This window comes from Brachycentrus maculatus, unplaced genomic scaffold, assembly GCF_059751285.1.
Source record: "Brachycentrus maculatus isolate JH-2025_06_01 unplaced genomic scaffold, ASM5975128v1 h1tg000017l, whole genome shotgun sequence".
In the NCBI taxonomy this organism is placed as follows: Eukaryota; Metazoa; Arthropoda; class Insecta; order Trichoptera; family Brachycentridae; genus Brachycentrus; species Brachycentrus maculatus.
In genome coordinates this window covers 1,641,088-1,657,550 of record NW_028280771.1, presented here as the reverse complement: position 1 = coordinate 1,657,550, position 16,463 = coordinate 1,641,088, and the positions used below count along the sequence as shown (strand labels likewise).

Sequence of the window (16,463 nt, the reverse complement as noted above, 5' to 3'; positions counted from 1 at the left end):
GAAAATAAATATCAAGCCACTTATTGAACTTTTTACTGTGCAACAGATCTTTTTAGGTAAAACCTGAATGTTTTTTCTCCATTTGAAAAATATTTAGTATATAAAAAAAAATTAAACAATACCTTTTCTTGTAAATGCAAAAACAAAACTTTCTGCCCTGTAGCAGGTAAGTATTAAGCTAAAAATATGCCGCTTTTACTGGGATATAGTACATTTTTTGGGCATTCCGAAAACATGCAGAACTGAAAATTGACAATTTTTGATATATGACGTTGTTGAAAGGAGTGAGCGATATGTGCTCTTAACCACCCTTCCTTTAGGCTATTATCCAAAAAGTAGGTGAAAATCATAGGATTTTATTCATAAGATTTCTCTTTAACAATACAGTGGAACCTCTCAAAACGAGCATAATTCGTTCCAGAATCTTACTCGTTGAGTGAAACACTTGTTAGGCGAAAAAAATATTGTTTTGACTGGCGTGGAAGTCCCGGCTTACAGCTGAATGTCTTAAAAAAGGGACTTGCCCTTTCTCTGTAACTCATTATGCGAAATGTCACTCACAACTTTGCATTCCAAGAGGTACCTGTGAATTTGTTGAATACGATAGTAATGGATTACCTATCACCATTAATTCCTAACACTGCCTCCTACCAATACCTCCAACCAGGTCAGGAAGTATGTGGTCTCATGTTTGGGGCGATGTGATTATTTCTCAAATATTCCAGATTATGTTGCGGTTTGGACTACCAACGCCATCTATTGATAATGAAACACAATTAAATCATTCATCCGCTAGATATATGTTTTACTGACTGAACAAACCATGTTTTGAAATGACAGGCGATGAATGGACAGATGCCGTGGCGTAGTTGGGTAGACGCTCGAATACGAAACTGGCGTCGCGGGTTCGATTCCCGCCAAATAAAAAAAATATTCAAGAAAGATTTATTTTCAATTAGTCTGAGTGTTTGTGATGTGTTTTACACATTTACTTTCCCTATCCTTACTACTCCTCGACCAAATGTAAAAAATTATAAAAATATTACTCAACCTAAAAATGCATGAGCGCCTAAGCGCTCATGCATTTTTGTGAAAATTTGCGAAACTGGCTACCTACGCGTACCTGTTATAAAAACAATCATATCTCTAAAATTTGTCATTCTATTTAGGTACAATAAAAAACATTTTCAAAATAAAAGATTGTTTATAATTTACTGAAAAGAGCAGGTTTGTTTTATAACGGTCCGCCTAATAAAACACACAGCATCTCCCGTCAGAGTCAGCCTTGTAATGCAGGTATAGACACTACATAATACTACCTTTTCTTGAATGTTTTCCGCAGACACTTTGTAGCACATTTTATAATATCTTTATATAATTAATTAACTTTGTTATTAATACAATTTAACCTACCGGTTTCGACAATAACTTGTCATCATCAGGGTTTATTTAATTAAAAACATTAAAATACTCTCAAAAACTTCCACACACTCCATAAAAATCCTCATTTATGGAGTGTGTGGAAGTTTTTGGTGAAAGTATTTTAATGTTTTTTATTTAAAATAAACCGCGATGATGACAAGGTATTGTCGAAACCGGTAGATTAAATTGTATTAATAAAAAAGTGGTGAAAACAAAGTCAGGCCTGTGTCCCGAAGTTCAGATGAATTGTTAGCAGAGGACATCCCGGGCGGCGGGGAAATGATGCCTTGTAAAAGAAGTAAGCTTGATAGCGGCTCTCGGTAGGCATGTTCAGTACGTGGCTTGGCCATTTGAATTGCTTTTTCTTGAGGACATTTGTGACTATTTTTGCATTCTATTATGTCGTATTTCCTTGTTAAATAAAACACTGATTTTTCACTTTACATGTTATTTTATTATTTATTCCTAATATTATATTACCATTCATTGAGCGTGACATCAGGTTATTTTATTATACACACATATATTCCTCATGGTACATTGAGGATTACATCTGACCCTTATCTGCACCCAATGGTGCATAGGGCACTGCATCGTACTGACACAGTGTTATCTTGATTGTTACTTAAATGAAGGAAAGGTGATTACTCCTGCGCTTCAGGGACTAGCCTTTTTCTTTATGAGCCCTTTGACCTCCACTGCTGGATTTAGACCTCTTTCCCTTCTTTCCTTTTACCCCGGATGGTTGCTGCTTGCAGCCAGTTTTTACCCCCCAGAGCGTCAATATCGTCAGACCATTTCTTTTGGGGTCTTCCGACACCTCTTTTGCTCTCCCAAGGTCTCCATCGTAGAATTCTTGGGGTCCATCGTGTGGGGTCCTGTCTCGCTATATGTCCTGCCCACTGCCATTTGAGTTTTGCCACACGATCCATGATGTCCTCTACTTTGTTTTTTTTTCCTGGTGTATTCATTTTTAATATTATCCCTCAGGCTAAAACCAAGCATGGATCTCTCCATAATTTTCGCTAAAAACATACATACAAAATCATGCCTCAAAATTCAATAATTTTATTTCCTTCTTTCCCTTGTAAAAAAATTCACAAAACTAATGTCAGATTTACATTCTTTCCTAATTTTACCATTGGGCCTTCTATCACACATAGTTTGAGCACATACAAATGACTCATGAAAGAGTTTTCCTCTTATTTTTTCAATGTACAAAAGATATGGTACACCTAGTTTAAAAGTAGACACTGTTTTTTCCATTCCAATTGTCCAAATTGATAATTTGGTTAGGAAAACATTAAATTTAGCATATCTATTATATGACCACCTGAACAAATTGCGTCAAAAATATGTATGACGTTATTCCTACGCATCCTAGGCTTAATTCTCAGAGTGTCTAACTCTTTTTTTTTCAGGCTTTATAATAAAAGTAAAATATGGTTAAACTATTTATCTTTTTTTTATTCTTCTTCTTTAGCCTTTTGTTCTCCACTGCTGTATATAGGCTTCTTCTGTATCCTTCTATTTTCTTCCGTCGTTTGCTGTTTGCAATTAGTTTCTACCCCCCACAGCGGCTGTGTTGTCGGACCATCTTTTTTGAGGTCTTCCGACACCTCTTTTATTCTCCCAAGGTCTTCATTTAAAAAAATTTGGGTTCCACCTTGTGGGGCCCAGTCTTGCAACATATCTCATCCATTGGCACTTAAATCTTGCCACGCGATCCATGATATCATTTATTTTGGTTCTGTTCCTGATTTCTTCATTACTTACTTCATACCTCAGGCTTAAACCAAGCATGGATTTCTATGGATTGCTGTGTGCATTTGAGCTTCTCTGCGTTTCTTTTTGTCAGAGCCAAGCACGCCAGTGCATATGTATTCACTGGCAGTGTGCAGGATTTTTTTTCTTCATTTTAAATTCTTTTGCATTATACAATAATAATAATAATAAAACCCTTATCCGCACCCCAATGGTGCATAGGGCAGTGCGTCATATAAACGCAGTGTTATCTTGATCGTTTACACATGAAGGAAAGGTGATCAGCCCTCTGCTTCAAGGAACCAGTCCGGGGTAATATTGAATAAATATGACAGTGAAAAAATCACTAATATTTATTTTACCCCCCTTGGGAATCGAACCCGGGACCTCCAGAACGGTAGCCGAGCGTGCTGACCATTACACTACGGAGGCGGACAAAGCATTATACAAACACGACATAAATTCAAATACAAAAAAATATTAATAAAATATAAATACAAAAAAAGATCTCACAAAGGCATGGCCTGTGTGTGGGTAAACAATATAATTTAGGTCATAGTAAAGGACACTGGCAAGAATACAATAGGTATTATAAGTAAAACTAGGATAATAGTGTTAATATGAAATACAAAAAATACAAAATACCTGACTATCAGAAAATAAAAATTAAATATATGTTTATTTTAATAAAATTAAAAACTTAAAAACATAAAAAATATGAAAAAGTAAAAAGTTAGCAAGCATGTACTACATGAGTGATACATCTACAAGAAAAAGGAGGCTAAATCTGTCTCTTCAATAAACAATGAAAGCAAAATTTTAAATCTACACAAACTTAGGTGATTAACATCTAACAAATAGTCTTTGTGGAATAAATTAAACACTAAAAATAAACTTCAATTCAATGTTTCAATGAAAAAAAACCTTTAAATTGACATCTCAACAAAGATGAAGAAAAATATGGGGTGTCTGGATATTTATATAGCTTTCTGTATCTTCTTCTTTCTGGCTCTATTATTGATTTTTTTTTACAAAATACATATTTAAATCATACAAAATAGTTGGTAAATATACAATACACTTCAAATATAATGTTTCTACCCCTCTAATAAAGTAGATACTTGTGTTTAGAGAGGGACACTTGTATCTATCCCAACTTATCGTACTTTGTAGACTGTTGGGATCAGCTTTCTTCGTTCTTCTATCATGGACAATGTCACCCAGGCCATGCCTTCAAATCATGTTCATATTCCAATCTTTCTGTAGCATCCATGAATTTTTTAGTCTTCCTCTAGATGTCTTTCAAGAAAGATCCATGGTGATTGCCTGGTTCGCAATATGATCAGGTTCTCTGCGTCCTATATCCCATACCATCTCAATGCCTTTCTTCTACCTTACTATTGATGCCTGTTACACCCAGGCTTCCACAAATGCGTGAACTCTTCATTTTGTATCTAAAGAACACTCTAGCTGACTACCTGACTACCTACTAAGCATTCGCATTTCAGCAGTTTCTAATTGCCTACAATAGGTGTTGTACATTCGGAGCCATAGAGGAGTGCAGGTCTGACAATTCGCTCACTCCTTTCAAGAACGTCATAAATCAAAATTCGTCAATTTTCAGTTGTGCATGTTTTCGGAATGCCCAGAAAATATACTATATCCCAGCAAAAGAGGCATATTTTAAACTTAATATTTACCCGCTACGGGGCAAAAAATGTTGTTTTTGCATTTTTAAGAAAATGTATTGTTTAATTATTTTCTTAAATAAACTTAATATTTTTCAAATGGAGAAAAAACCTTCAGGTTTTACCTAAAAAATCTGTTGCACAGTAAAACGTTCAATAAGTGGCTTAATATTTATTTTTAATACATTGTGTTATATTTTCATACTTTAAAAACGTTCTCCTGAAAAATCAAGTTTTTTGATTTATGACGTTCTTGAAAGGAGTGAGCGAATTGTTTGGTAGACTTTTCCCTTAAGCTTGGCTGGCATTTTCGGGTCACAAAGGACTCCCATCTCGGATCAGAACTTCACCCACCCCATACCATTTTTACGCAGTACATCTGCTGCACACTCTCCATCCTTATGTGTGTACGTAAGCGTGTTTAAATAAAAATATGAAAAATTTAAGAACACAAAATGCTGCAAGTGTCATAGTAGAGTAGATTTAATACCTATGTAGAGTAGTGGGAAGTGCATTTGGCTACTGTTCTGTATGTCCTGGGTTCAATTTCAAGGTGGTCAAAATAAATATAAGCGATTTTCACTTTCATATTTATTTAATATCACCTGTACTGGTACAAGGAGATCACGCCGGACTGATCACCTTGCCATCATGCAATTAAAAATTTAGTCATTCATACGATGCAGTGCCCTATGCACCATTTGGTGTATACGTAAGAAGAAGATATTTAGCTCGTATTGAGTTAGGCACTTCATGAATTAAGGCAAAGCTATGTACCCTATGAGTACATATATAATGAAGTTCATAGGTGTGTTGATTATTTTTCTCTTCTGTTATCTCTACCGCATCAAAGGTATGTCAGAATAAATCTATTATTATGTTATAAATTATATAACAAAATTAAACATTAATTTTGCCACAAGCTTATTCCATTTTTCTATTATCCCTTACTACTTGTTCACAAAATCTGGATTATCTCCAATCACAGGAGTTATTTTCATATTATTTTTGATATCTCATCAAAGATGAAGAAGAATATGGAAGTCTGGGTATTTACGGGGCTGACGACCGTCATAGGCACCAGCCTTTACCATTAAGTGATCACTTTACACATGTGTAACATTCACAAATTCTAACCATTATTGACAACCACACTACTCAAATTCTTGGAACTTTTATATATATATATATATATATATATATATATATATATATATATATATATATATATATATATATATATATATATATATATATATATATATATATATATATATATATATATATATATATATATTTAAACCAATTTTTGAAACATTATTATTGAATCCCTAGAACTTCACTAGAGACATCTATTGGTGAGATTCGGACCTCACATACTAATATAAAAGAGTTTCTGCTTCAGAAAAAGCTTCTTTTCATCTCACCAATAGATGTCTCTAGTGAAGTTCTAGTGATTCAAGAATAATGTTTCAAAAATTGGTTCATATATATATATATAGAACTTCCAAGAATTTGAGTAGTGTGGTTGCCAATAATGAATAATGATCACCTTATCTTCATGTGTAAACGATCAAGATAACACTGAGTTTATATGACGCAGTGCCCTATGCACCATTGGGGTGCGGATAATGGTTTTTATTATTATTATTATGTGTTTTTGTTAATAAAATACAACTTAAATAGACTCAAAAAATCTGTGTTTGATTTAAAATTAATACATAAATTAAATAATAAACTTCATCTCTTTCTGTCTCTCACACCAAATCTCTTTATTTTTAATTTTTTAATAGGTTTTAATTTTTTTTTGTATATAAAATAGGTCTTTTGCAAGGACGATATGGGATCCTTATTCAACATTGCGTTTGGGACTATTGCAGCAGCGTTCTTGTTCAACTGCATAACGGTATGTGCATATTTATTATAAGAATCTAATTTATTTTATATAAGAATCTAAAGATTTATTATAAGAATCTAATTTATTTTGAATATTTAAAGCGCTAACTTTGTGGATCATTATAAAATATTATATCGTGTCAGGTTGTGGTCCCGTGGTTAGTGTCACGGACTCTCGAGTCAGAGTTTCTCGGTTCGAACCCACTCTACCACAATTTGATACCTATTTCTAATAATAAGCCGCTTAGGCTCACAGAAACAGTATGAAATTGAAATATATGTGTAAATAATAAAAACACAAATATTTCTCTTTTTAAAAAAAAAAAATTATGAGAAATAAAATAACTTTGTGTTTTGATCCACACACTTTGTGGATCAAACATTGTCCATACACTTTGTGGATCCACATACAAAGTGTTTGGATCAAAAAACAAAGTTTTTTTTTTAGGTGTGTTGAGATGGTTTGGACATGTAGAACGAATGAGTGAGGAAAGAACGGTAAAACAAATTTATGAGGTGAATGTTAGTGGGAAAAGAAGCAGAGGAAGACCGAGAAAAACATGGCACGATCAGGTATGCCAAACACTTGAAAGTGGTCAGGTTAGGAGTCGTAACAATCGGCGGGTATGTATGACGAGATGCATGAACGTGGAAGAGGCGAAGAATGTTTGCAAGGACAGAGTGGTGTGGCGCTCTATTCTCTCTGCCTACCCCTGTGGGGAAGCGGCGTGATGGTTAGTTAGTTAGTTAGTTATATAATTTATTTTATTTTGTTTTTTTATTTTGTCTGATGTAGGAATAATTAATATAAAGATTGAAATGATTTTTTCAACAAAGATGAAGAATTTACAACATTTTGAGTGTGTCCAAATACTTGTTCACGAATCTGGGTTTTTTCACTTAGTTATGAGTTATATATTACATTTTTGACATCTCAATATAGATGAAGAAGTATATGAGAGTTCGGGTATTTGTAGGGCTTTCTTAATCCAACCATAGATGGCTCTAGTGAATTAACGAGATTAACGATAGGTATATGTAGAAGTTCCAAAAGATTGTGTAGTCTGGTAGAATGGTGAATGTTGCATGTGTGCAAAGTCATAACTTAACCAACCTATGAACCCTGTAAATATAATAATAAAACCCTTATCCGCACCCCAATGGTGCATAGGGCACTGCGTCATATAAACGCAGTGTTATCTTGATCGTTTACACATGAAGGACAGGTGATCAGCCCTCCGCTTCAGGTACCAGTCCAGGGTAATATTGAATAAATATGACAGTGAAAAAAATCACAAATATTTATTTTACTCCCCTTGGGAATCGAACCCGGGACCTCCAGAACGGTAGCCGAGCATGCTGACCATTACACTACGGAGGCGGACAATATACCCAAATTTATTAAAAATGTTAAGATGAAGTCTTAAGGGTGGGAATATGGAAGTCTGGGCATTTACAGGGCTTACAGGGTAGAATGGAGAATGTTACACGCGTGTAAAGTGATCTCTTAAACCAGAAAATGAGAGGTCGATTGCTCTGTATATCTCCAGACTTCCATATTCTTCTTCTTAAGATATCAATGAAAAAATCTTGAATAAATATAATTTTTCAAATTATAAATTGTGTTTTTTTAGGAAACAAATGCCGATGTTTCTAATTATGGACGTTCATGTTGCAACTGCCCTTATACCATTCCAAATGTAACCAATGAGGACAGTGGGAAGATCTTAGGGTAATTCGGTTCAGTGCTGCAGAACAGCGTTTATTATTTAATATAATTTTGTACTTAAGTTATACATATTTATATATATATATATATATATATATATATATATATATATATATATATATATATATATATATATATATATATATATATATATATATATATATATATATATATATATATATATATATATATATATATATATATATATATATATATATATATATATATATATATATATATATATATATATATATATATATATATATATATATATATATATTTATTATATTTTTTTATTGGACACTGTCTATTCTCACTAGGTATTTGGAGATACCTGTTCTGAGGTAGGCAGGGTATGCTTATTCTTTTTATAATACAGCTTTATATATTTTTAATGATAATATAAAAGTGGTAAGACTGAAATAATATGAAATAATAATTATAAAATGAAATCAAATAGAGAGTTTAACTAAAAGAAAAGTAAAATCTAAAGGAGTAATATTATAAAATTAGAAAATAGGATTATATAATTATAAAACACTGACACATAGATTAATCACACACAAACTTTCATTTGCTGCTCCAGCTGGGATCTTCCAATTTTTAGGAGCCATTCTTTTGTGTGCATTTTGAATTTATTTCCAACTGAACATAATATTTCTTGTGGGAGCATATTATAAATTCGAGGGCCTATAAAATTTGAATGTCTTTGTATTTTACCCTACATTTTAGTGCTTCCGTTCCTCGGATCTGGGCCCAAGACATGCCGTTGACCTATCTTGGTAGAAAGTTAGGAAGTCTTGTCACCAAGATGGCCGCTGGACAAATATACTCCCCTGAATATAACTTTGCTGTTCTGACCTCATATCAAGTCTTGCGTTTCATGCCCTATGTCGACCAAAAGCTCAGCCTCTGCCCTTATGCGCAGGTAAGTGAATGTATCATTATTAAATGGTAATTTAACTTATAGAATAAAATAAACACCATATTGTTTTTTCCACATGATTTCTATTTGGCCAATGACGGGGCTTCGGCATTGCAGATATTTTATAATTTGTAAATTGATGATGAGTTGATGACGGTTACGATGAAACCCGGTAACTGGTCAAATAAAATTCATGTCGAAAAACTACATAGTTATTATTTTAAACTATAAAATGCAGTTCTACTAAGAAATGTCAGTAAAAAATTTAAATCTAGTTAGGTAAATTTGTTTTAATTTTAAAAGTGTATTTTTTAAATGTACAAGTAAAATAATTTGTTTATTTGGGCACCAAAATTACTCAGGATTAAAATTAATCAAAATCAGAAAAAGTTAGATTATTGTATTTAACAAGGAAGAATGGCATTCAATAAGAAAAAATAAAATAAAAATCTAATTGCATTCCGAATTATTTATTATATTTAATGATTATAATAGTTCACATATCGCTCACTCCTTTCAAGAGAACGTCATAAATCAAAAATCATCAATTTTCAGTTGTGCATGTTTTTGGAATGCCCAGAAAATATACTATATCCCAGCAAAAGAGGCATATTTTTAACTTAATATTTACCCGCTACAGAGCAGAAAGTGTTACTTTTGCATTTTGAAGAAAAGGTATTGTTAAATATTTTTTTTAAATAAAGTAAATATTTTTCAGATGGAGAAAAAACCTTAAGGTTTTACCTAAAAAGATCTGTTGCACAGTAAAAAGTTCAATAAGTGGCTTGATATTTATTTTTAATACATTTTAAACTTTAAAAACTTGGAAAATCAAGTTTTTTTTACTTATGACGTTCTTATCCAACGGAGTGAGCGATATGTTTTTTAGCAGATAGAGCCTGAAGTAACATTTTTTAGAAACTTATATTTCGACCAGTTGGTTATTAACAATATTAAAATTATTTGTGAATGAATCTCACCTATGTTTAAATGGAAAAAGCTAAATTGATACTTCACCACATTCTCAACTGATGGCGCTACAATCCATGTTTTCAAATGTATAGAAAAGTGTACCAACGTGTGAAAGGTCTTGAGACCATTGCATATATACAGGTTTCAAAAATTTAAACAAAAGGGATGTTCAATAATCGGCAGAATGGTGAATATTACACAAGTGTTTAAAGTTATCGCTTCAGCCAGCCAAATGCCAGGTCGTAAGCCCACCTCAGTATCACTGTTTTTGGTGCTTTCCCTCTATCGGCCATCTTTTTCCAAAGTTCCTTTTATAAATGTATTTAAAAAATCCTTTTTTTTCAGTTTATTAATGCCTCTGCGAAATGCGTTAACGAAGACGATTCTGAAATCCAAGGAGCCATTGACTTGTATGAAAACATAATGTATGGAGTAAATGAACTTGTAGCAGCGACTAGCAGACGTGAATCCGGCTGCGAAGGACTGAAGTGTGGGAAGTATGCTTATCTTAATCCAAAGGTGAATATTTATCGTTTATGATTTTTTTTTCTTCTACCATACTATATACCAAAATATCTATATGTATACATTGGCGTTCATTCCGTATAGGCAGAAAAGCAGTGCCTACCCTACCTTTTTAAGTAGTGCCTATGTTACCTTACATCCCACCTCTACTGCCTATCCTGATTAACTCTTTCAATGCCGAAAGGTATTAATATGGCCGTACCCAGCAGGCCGTGATTTTTAAAAAAAAAAATGTAAAAGCTTTTAGAAAGATGCCTGTAACTTTGATAATATCGGTAAATTGTAATATTTTAGTATTTCTTGGTCTTCTTGATAGATGTTTCTTTACATATTATTATTTTAAAATATTGCAATTGGATTTGATATTGCCTTGCGACAAGCTCAAATGAGAGCGCGTTTATTCACTCATTTTGTATGGCTGGCCTGGCGAGCGCGTTAACGCGTTCGTAGCAGCGAACCGGTTAAATTGGATATTGATCTGTTCCATGTCTCCGAAGGAATTTTCCGAAGCAGTATTCTTCTACACCTTTAAGTCTTCTTGGTTACTTTTTATATATACGCCTTATATATTATTTGTTATTTATATATAAATTATTTTTGTTGAATAAAATTGAATTGAATTGAATTTAATAAAAACTAAGTGCATGCCACTGTGTGTATAAAAAGTTCTATAATAAGCGATGGTCATGCACAGAACACACATAAATTTATCAAATTCCAAATAATCACTTAAATAACGACAACACTCTGTCTTTGCAAACATTGTTCGCTTCTTCCTGCATCACGCATCTCCTCATACATACCTTCCGATTATTCCTAATCTGACTCCTGACCTGACCACTTTCAAGTATTTAATATACTTGATCATGCTAAGTATTCTTTGGTCTTCCTTTACTCCTATTTCCAACTACATCTGGCTCATAAATTTGTTTTACTGTCTTTTCCTCACTCATACATTCCACATGTCCAAACCATTTCAACACATCTTTCTAAATTTTATTGATAATGCTTATCTCAGCCTTGCTTTCTTTCCTTATTTCACTATTCGAACATGTCGCTCACTCCTTTCAACAACGTCATATATAAAAAAAACTTGATTTCTCAGGAGATCGTATTAAAAGTTTAAAAATATAATAAAATATATTAAGAATACATATCAAGCCACTTATTGAACTTTTTACTGTGCAACAGATCTTTTTAGGTAAAACATGAATGTTATTTCTCCATTTCAAATTTGTTTAGTGTATTTAAAAAGATAATTAAACAATACCTTTTCTTCAAAATGCAAAAACAACACTTTCTGCCCTGTAGCGGGTAAATATTAAGTTAAAAATATGTCACTTTTGCTGGGATATAGTACATTTTCTGGGCATTCCTAAAACATGCACCGCTGAAAATTGTCGATTTTTGATATATGACGTTGTTAAAAGGAGTGATCGATGTGTCATACATAGTTTTGCTTCACATTAGTCTGAATGATTCACATTTTGACTGCATTTAGTCAGCTTTCATCCTTCTTTTGCTAACTTCATGTTTCACTTCAAAACAGACTCCGTTTGAGTACTGCCAGCAAAGCTTTTGGTCTAAGGCTTTTATTTATGTAACTGATTTCAGTGCATCATTCACTCTGTTCCTAGCATTACTTCTTCTTCTTCATGAGCCCTCTGACCTCAACTGCTGGAAGGCCTTTTCCCCTTCTTTCCATTTCCTCCGGTCGATTGCTACTTGCACCCAGTTTTTACCCCCCAAAGTCGTCGGACTATCTCTCTTGGAGTCTTCCGACACCTCTTTTATTCTCCCAAGGTTTCCATCGTATTTTTGGGGTCCATCTTGTGAGATCCTGTCTAGCAATTACAGTTCCCAGCATTTACAGTGTTAAAATAAAATACAATAATGATAATAATAATATATTTTTATTATCTTCCAGGTTCCTGAATTCTCTTGTTATGAAAATGGAGACGTGTATGACTTTAACGGAATTTGGAATAGTATTGCCGATACTGAAGGACAGATGTATCAACTGAAAAAACTGGTCACGAAATTGTACCAATCTTCAGTTTACTCAGACCGATTGTTAGCGGCCATAAGCACTTATTCTTTGACAGAGAGTGGAAGTCGGCTGTTTTCAAAAACGGATACAAACATTGTTATAGAGGTGAGTTACTTGTTTTAGCCCTGTTTGTTATAGAGCCTAAGCTTGTACGAGTGCAGATATGCAATATATCGTCGTTTGGCATGCAACACCGCGTATGTGAGAAAAACAAAATGTTCAGGAGAGTGAAAAAAAATATTGACATATTGGTAGTGTTGTAGTACAGACAACATACGCGGTGTTACATTTTGCCCTCAAACATGACAATTTTATAAAAAAAATCGGATATTTTGAGTACATACAATCACGGAGAAAAAGGATAACGAATCAAATGGCATTACAAAGTCATTTTTGAAAAAAAACGTCAAATTCACGGTATTGCATGCCGAATGAAGACAAAATATTAGTAAAAGAAGAATACAGATTATCACATAAAATTATTAGTTATAAACTTCTTCTTCTTCTTCAACCCTTATCCTTACCCCAATAGTGCATAGGGCACCGCATCATATAAACGCAGTGTTATCTTGATCGTTAACACATGAAGGAAAGGTTATCACCCCTCCGCTTCAGGTACCAGTCCAGGCCCATATTAAATAAACAATAGAGTGTAAAGTCACCTCCAGCATTGCAGTTTAGCGCGTTAATCACTACGCTATTGAGGCGGACATATATTTCAATTCAATTTCAATTTTTTCAATAATTAATATAGACATTACAAACTAACATTTAAGGCGTATACATTAAAAAAACAAATTAAAAAGAAAGCAGGAAGACTCTTGTTAAATGTGTAGAAGAATCCCGCTTCAGAAGACTCCTTCGGACACATGGAACAGATCAATATCCAATGTAATATTGTTCAACATAGCGGTAGCTCTTCCTACAGGCATAACCATTGGCAGGTTGGTCCTGTGTATAGGAATGTGAAACAATCTATGCCGACGCTGTCTTAGGTAACTATCGGGAACATACAGACCAATGCTCCGGATAATTTCAGGATTATCGATCAAATAACCTTAATGATGTGATAATTACCTTAATATATGGACATATAACCTTAATATGTTTTTAAATGATTAAGAAGTTAGTAAAGTACCTGTTTTGCTACTCAAGTACTGCAGTATTATATTGCAATGTAAATTTATTGAAATGAAAAAGGCTCATACAACGTAACTACTGTATGAGCTATGTTTGTCCTCCTCCGTGGTGTAATAGTTAGAGTGTTTAGCTACCGTGCTGGAGGTCCCAGGTTCAATTCCCAGGGGGGTCGAAATAAAAATTTGTGATTTTACACTCTAATATTTCTTTAGTATTATCCTGACCTAAACGAAACGACCTGACCCTGAAACGCAGGATCTTGCCTTCATGAAAGTAACGATCAAGATAAAACTGTGTCAACACGATCCAGTGCCCTATGCACCATCGGGCGTGGATAAGGTTTATATGAATAATATTTTATCTAATATTGTTTTTAAATTATTGAAAAGTTAATAAAGTATTATTATTTACAACATGTAAGCGTGTCCAAATACTTGTTCACAAATCTGGATTATCTCTAATTGTAGGAATATTTTTCATATTATCCCAGACTTCCATATTCTCTTTCATCTTTGATGAGATGTCAAAAATAATAAGTATTATTATTATCAAATTAAATTATAATTTGTTTTTACATATATTTTTTATTTCATGTGTTTTTTTTCTTCTTTTTCATCTTTGATTAACGTATGTATAATAATAAAACCCTTATCCGCACCCCAATGGTGCATAGGGCACTGCTTTATGTGAACACAGTGTTTTCTTGATCGTTTACACACGAAGAAAAGGTGATCAGCCCTTCGCTTTAGGTACCAGTCCAGGGTACCTAAAGCGAAGCATATTATTGTCTTTGATTTTTTTCATATCTGTAGGAAGGTTATTTTGTTGCCAAATATTTCAAGTTTGGTTGTAATCGTTAGATACCGTAGAACGGGGCTACTTGAACTTTGATGTGTTACTTGAGCCCATTACAAAAAAAAGATTTAGATCGTGGTATCGATCGAAGTATCGTGACAATAAGTGTCACCTGTCAGGGAAACAATGAATCATGTTGATACATTTATTATTGTAGAGCAAATACAGATTTAAATTTTTATGTACCGGGCTCAAATAACACATCAATGTTCAAGTAGCCCCGTTCTACGGGATTGCTTTTTGGTATTGTAAAGACATATTTTTTTTTCTTCTTTCTGTTTCTAGTCTATTAATCTACAACTGACCCGCAAGGTCAAAGCATGTTGCTGCTATGACCGAATCCAGCAGATTTCTGAACTATACAACAAATATAAAGCAGATGTCGCACTTAAAGTCAAAAATGAAAAGAATTTCTTGGCTGTAACTAAGTGTCAACGCTAATAAATGAAAACAAAACAAAACATGCCAAAAAACGCTTTTGCGGCATGTATTTACATATATCGCTCACTCCTTTCAATAACGTCACATATCAAAAAACCTGATTTTTCAGGAGATCATTTTTAAAGTTTAAAGAATATAATCAAATGTATTAAAAATAAATATCAAGCCACTTATTGAACTTTTTACTGTGCAACAGATCTTTTTAGGTAAAACCTTAGGTTTTAAAAAAAAGGTTTTTTTCTCGAAAGGAGTGAGCAATATACTTGTAAAAGGTGCATGCTGAATGCTGAGGTACAGTTGAAAAATAAATTTTATTCAGAATAAACTATTTTATTTTGTTTTATTTTTATTTTAACAAAAAATAGAATTATTGATTAAGGTTATCACTCTACTACTACTACTACTACCATCACGCCGTTTCCTCGTAGGGGTGGACAGAGAGGATGGAACTCCACACTCTTCTGTCCCGACATACACTCCTCGCCTCCTTCACATCCATACATCTAATCAAACATGCCCTTGGATTACGCAGACTTTTGACACCACCAGATTTTAGGTTCTGATTGATCTAATTGTGCCAAGTCTTTTACGGCCGTCCTCATTCTGTTCTCCCGTTTACATTTACCACATATATTTTTTTAGTCATTCTGTCATTTTTTATTTACTCCAATGTCCATACTACTTTTAAAAACTTTTCCTAATCTTTTTAATTATCCCTTCTTCAGCCTTACATTACTTTTTTATATAAAATATTGATTTTTCATTCTGTCATACAATGATTTTCCACACATTCGTCTGAGGAAGCGCATTTCAACAGCGTTAATTTTGCTTTCATCCTTCTTTTGCCAGTTCCATGTTTTGCTTCCATACATCAGTGTCGGTACCAGCACTTGGTTGTGAACCGCCAGTTTGGCTTCCATGGACTTATGTTTATTTGCAATGAATGAGCTTATTACTTAATATGATATATGATACTATATAGTATGTGAGTAGATGAAGAAGAATATGGAAGTTTGGGCATTGACGTCAGCCCCGTAAATGCCCAGACTTCCATAT

General features: G+C 33.4%; 1 protein-coding gene across 1 annotated transcript; it reads left to right on the top strand.

Annotated features, from left to right (window-relative positions):
- Window positions 1-5,689: 5,689 nt before the first annotated feature.
- Window positions 5,690-15,735, top strand: LOC148313182 (uncharacterized). Its single transcript, XM_088266468.1, has 7 exons — window positions 5,690-5,727; window positions 6,697-6,780; window positions 8,405-8,502; window positions 9,232-9,427; window positions 10,742-10,915; window positions 12,849-13,076; window positions 15,252-15,735. Exons 2-7 carry the CDS (start codon window positions 6,715-6,717, stop codon window positions 15,405-15,407), a joined length of 918 nt encoding a protein of 305 aa, XP_088122594.1. The 5' UTR covers window positions 5,690-5,727; window positions 6,697-6,714; the 3' UTR covers window positions 15,408-15,735.
- Window positions 15,736-16,463: the final 728 nt, after the last annotated feature.

What these genes read in the sequence shown, in the direction of transcription:
- LOC148313182 (XM_088266468.1), top strand. Translation starts at nt 6,715, where the DNA reads ATGGGATCCTTATTCAACATTGCGTTTGGGACTATTGCAGCAGCGTTC. An exon ending in GACAGTGGGAAGATCTTAGG is followed by an intron (nt 8,503 to 9,231) that starts GTAATTCGGTTC and finishes CCTACATTTTAG; the next exon opens with TGCTTCCGTTCCTCGGATCT. An exon ending in GCCTCTGCCCTTATGCGCAG is followed by an intron (nt 9,428 to 10,741) that starts GTAAGTGAATGT and finishes CTTTTTTTTCAG; the next exon opens with TTTATTAATGCCTCTGCGAA.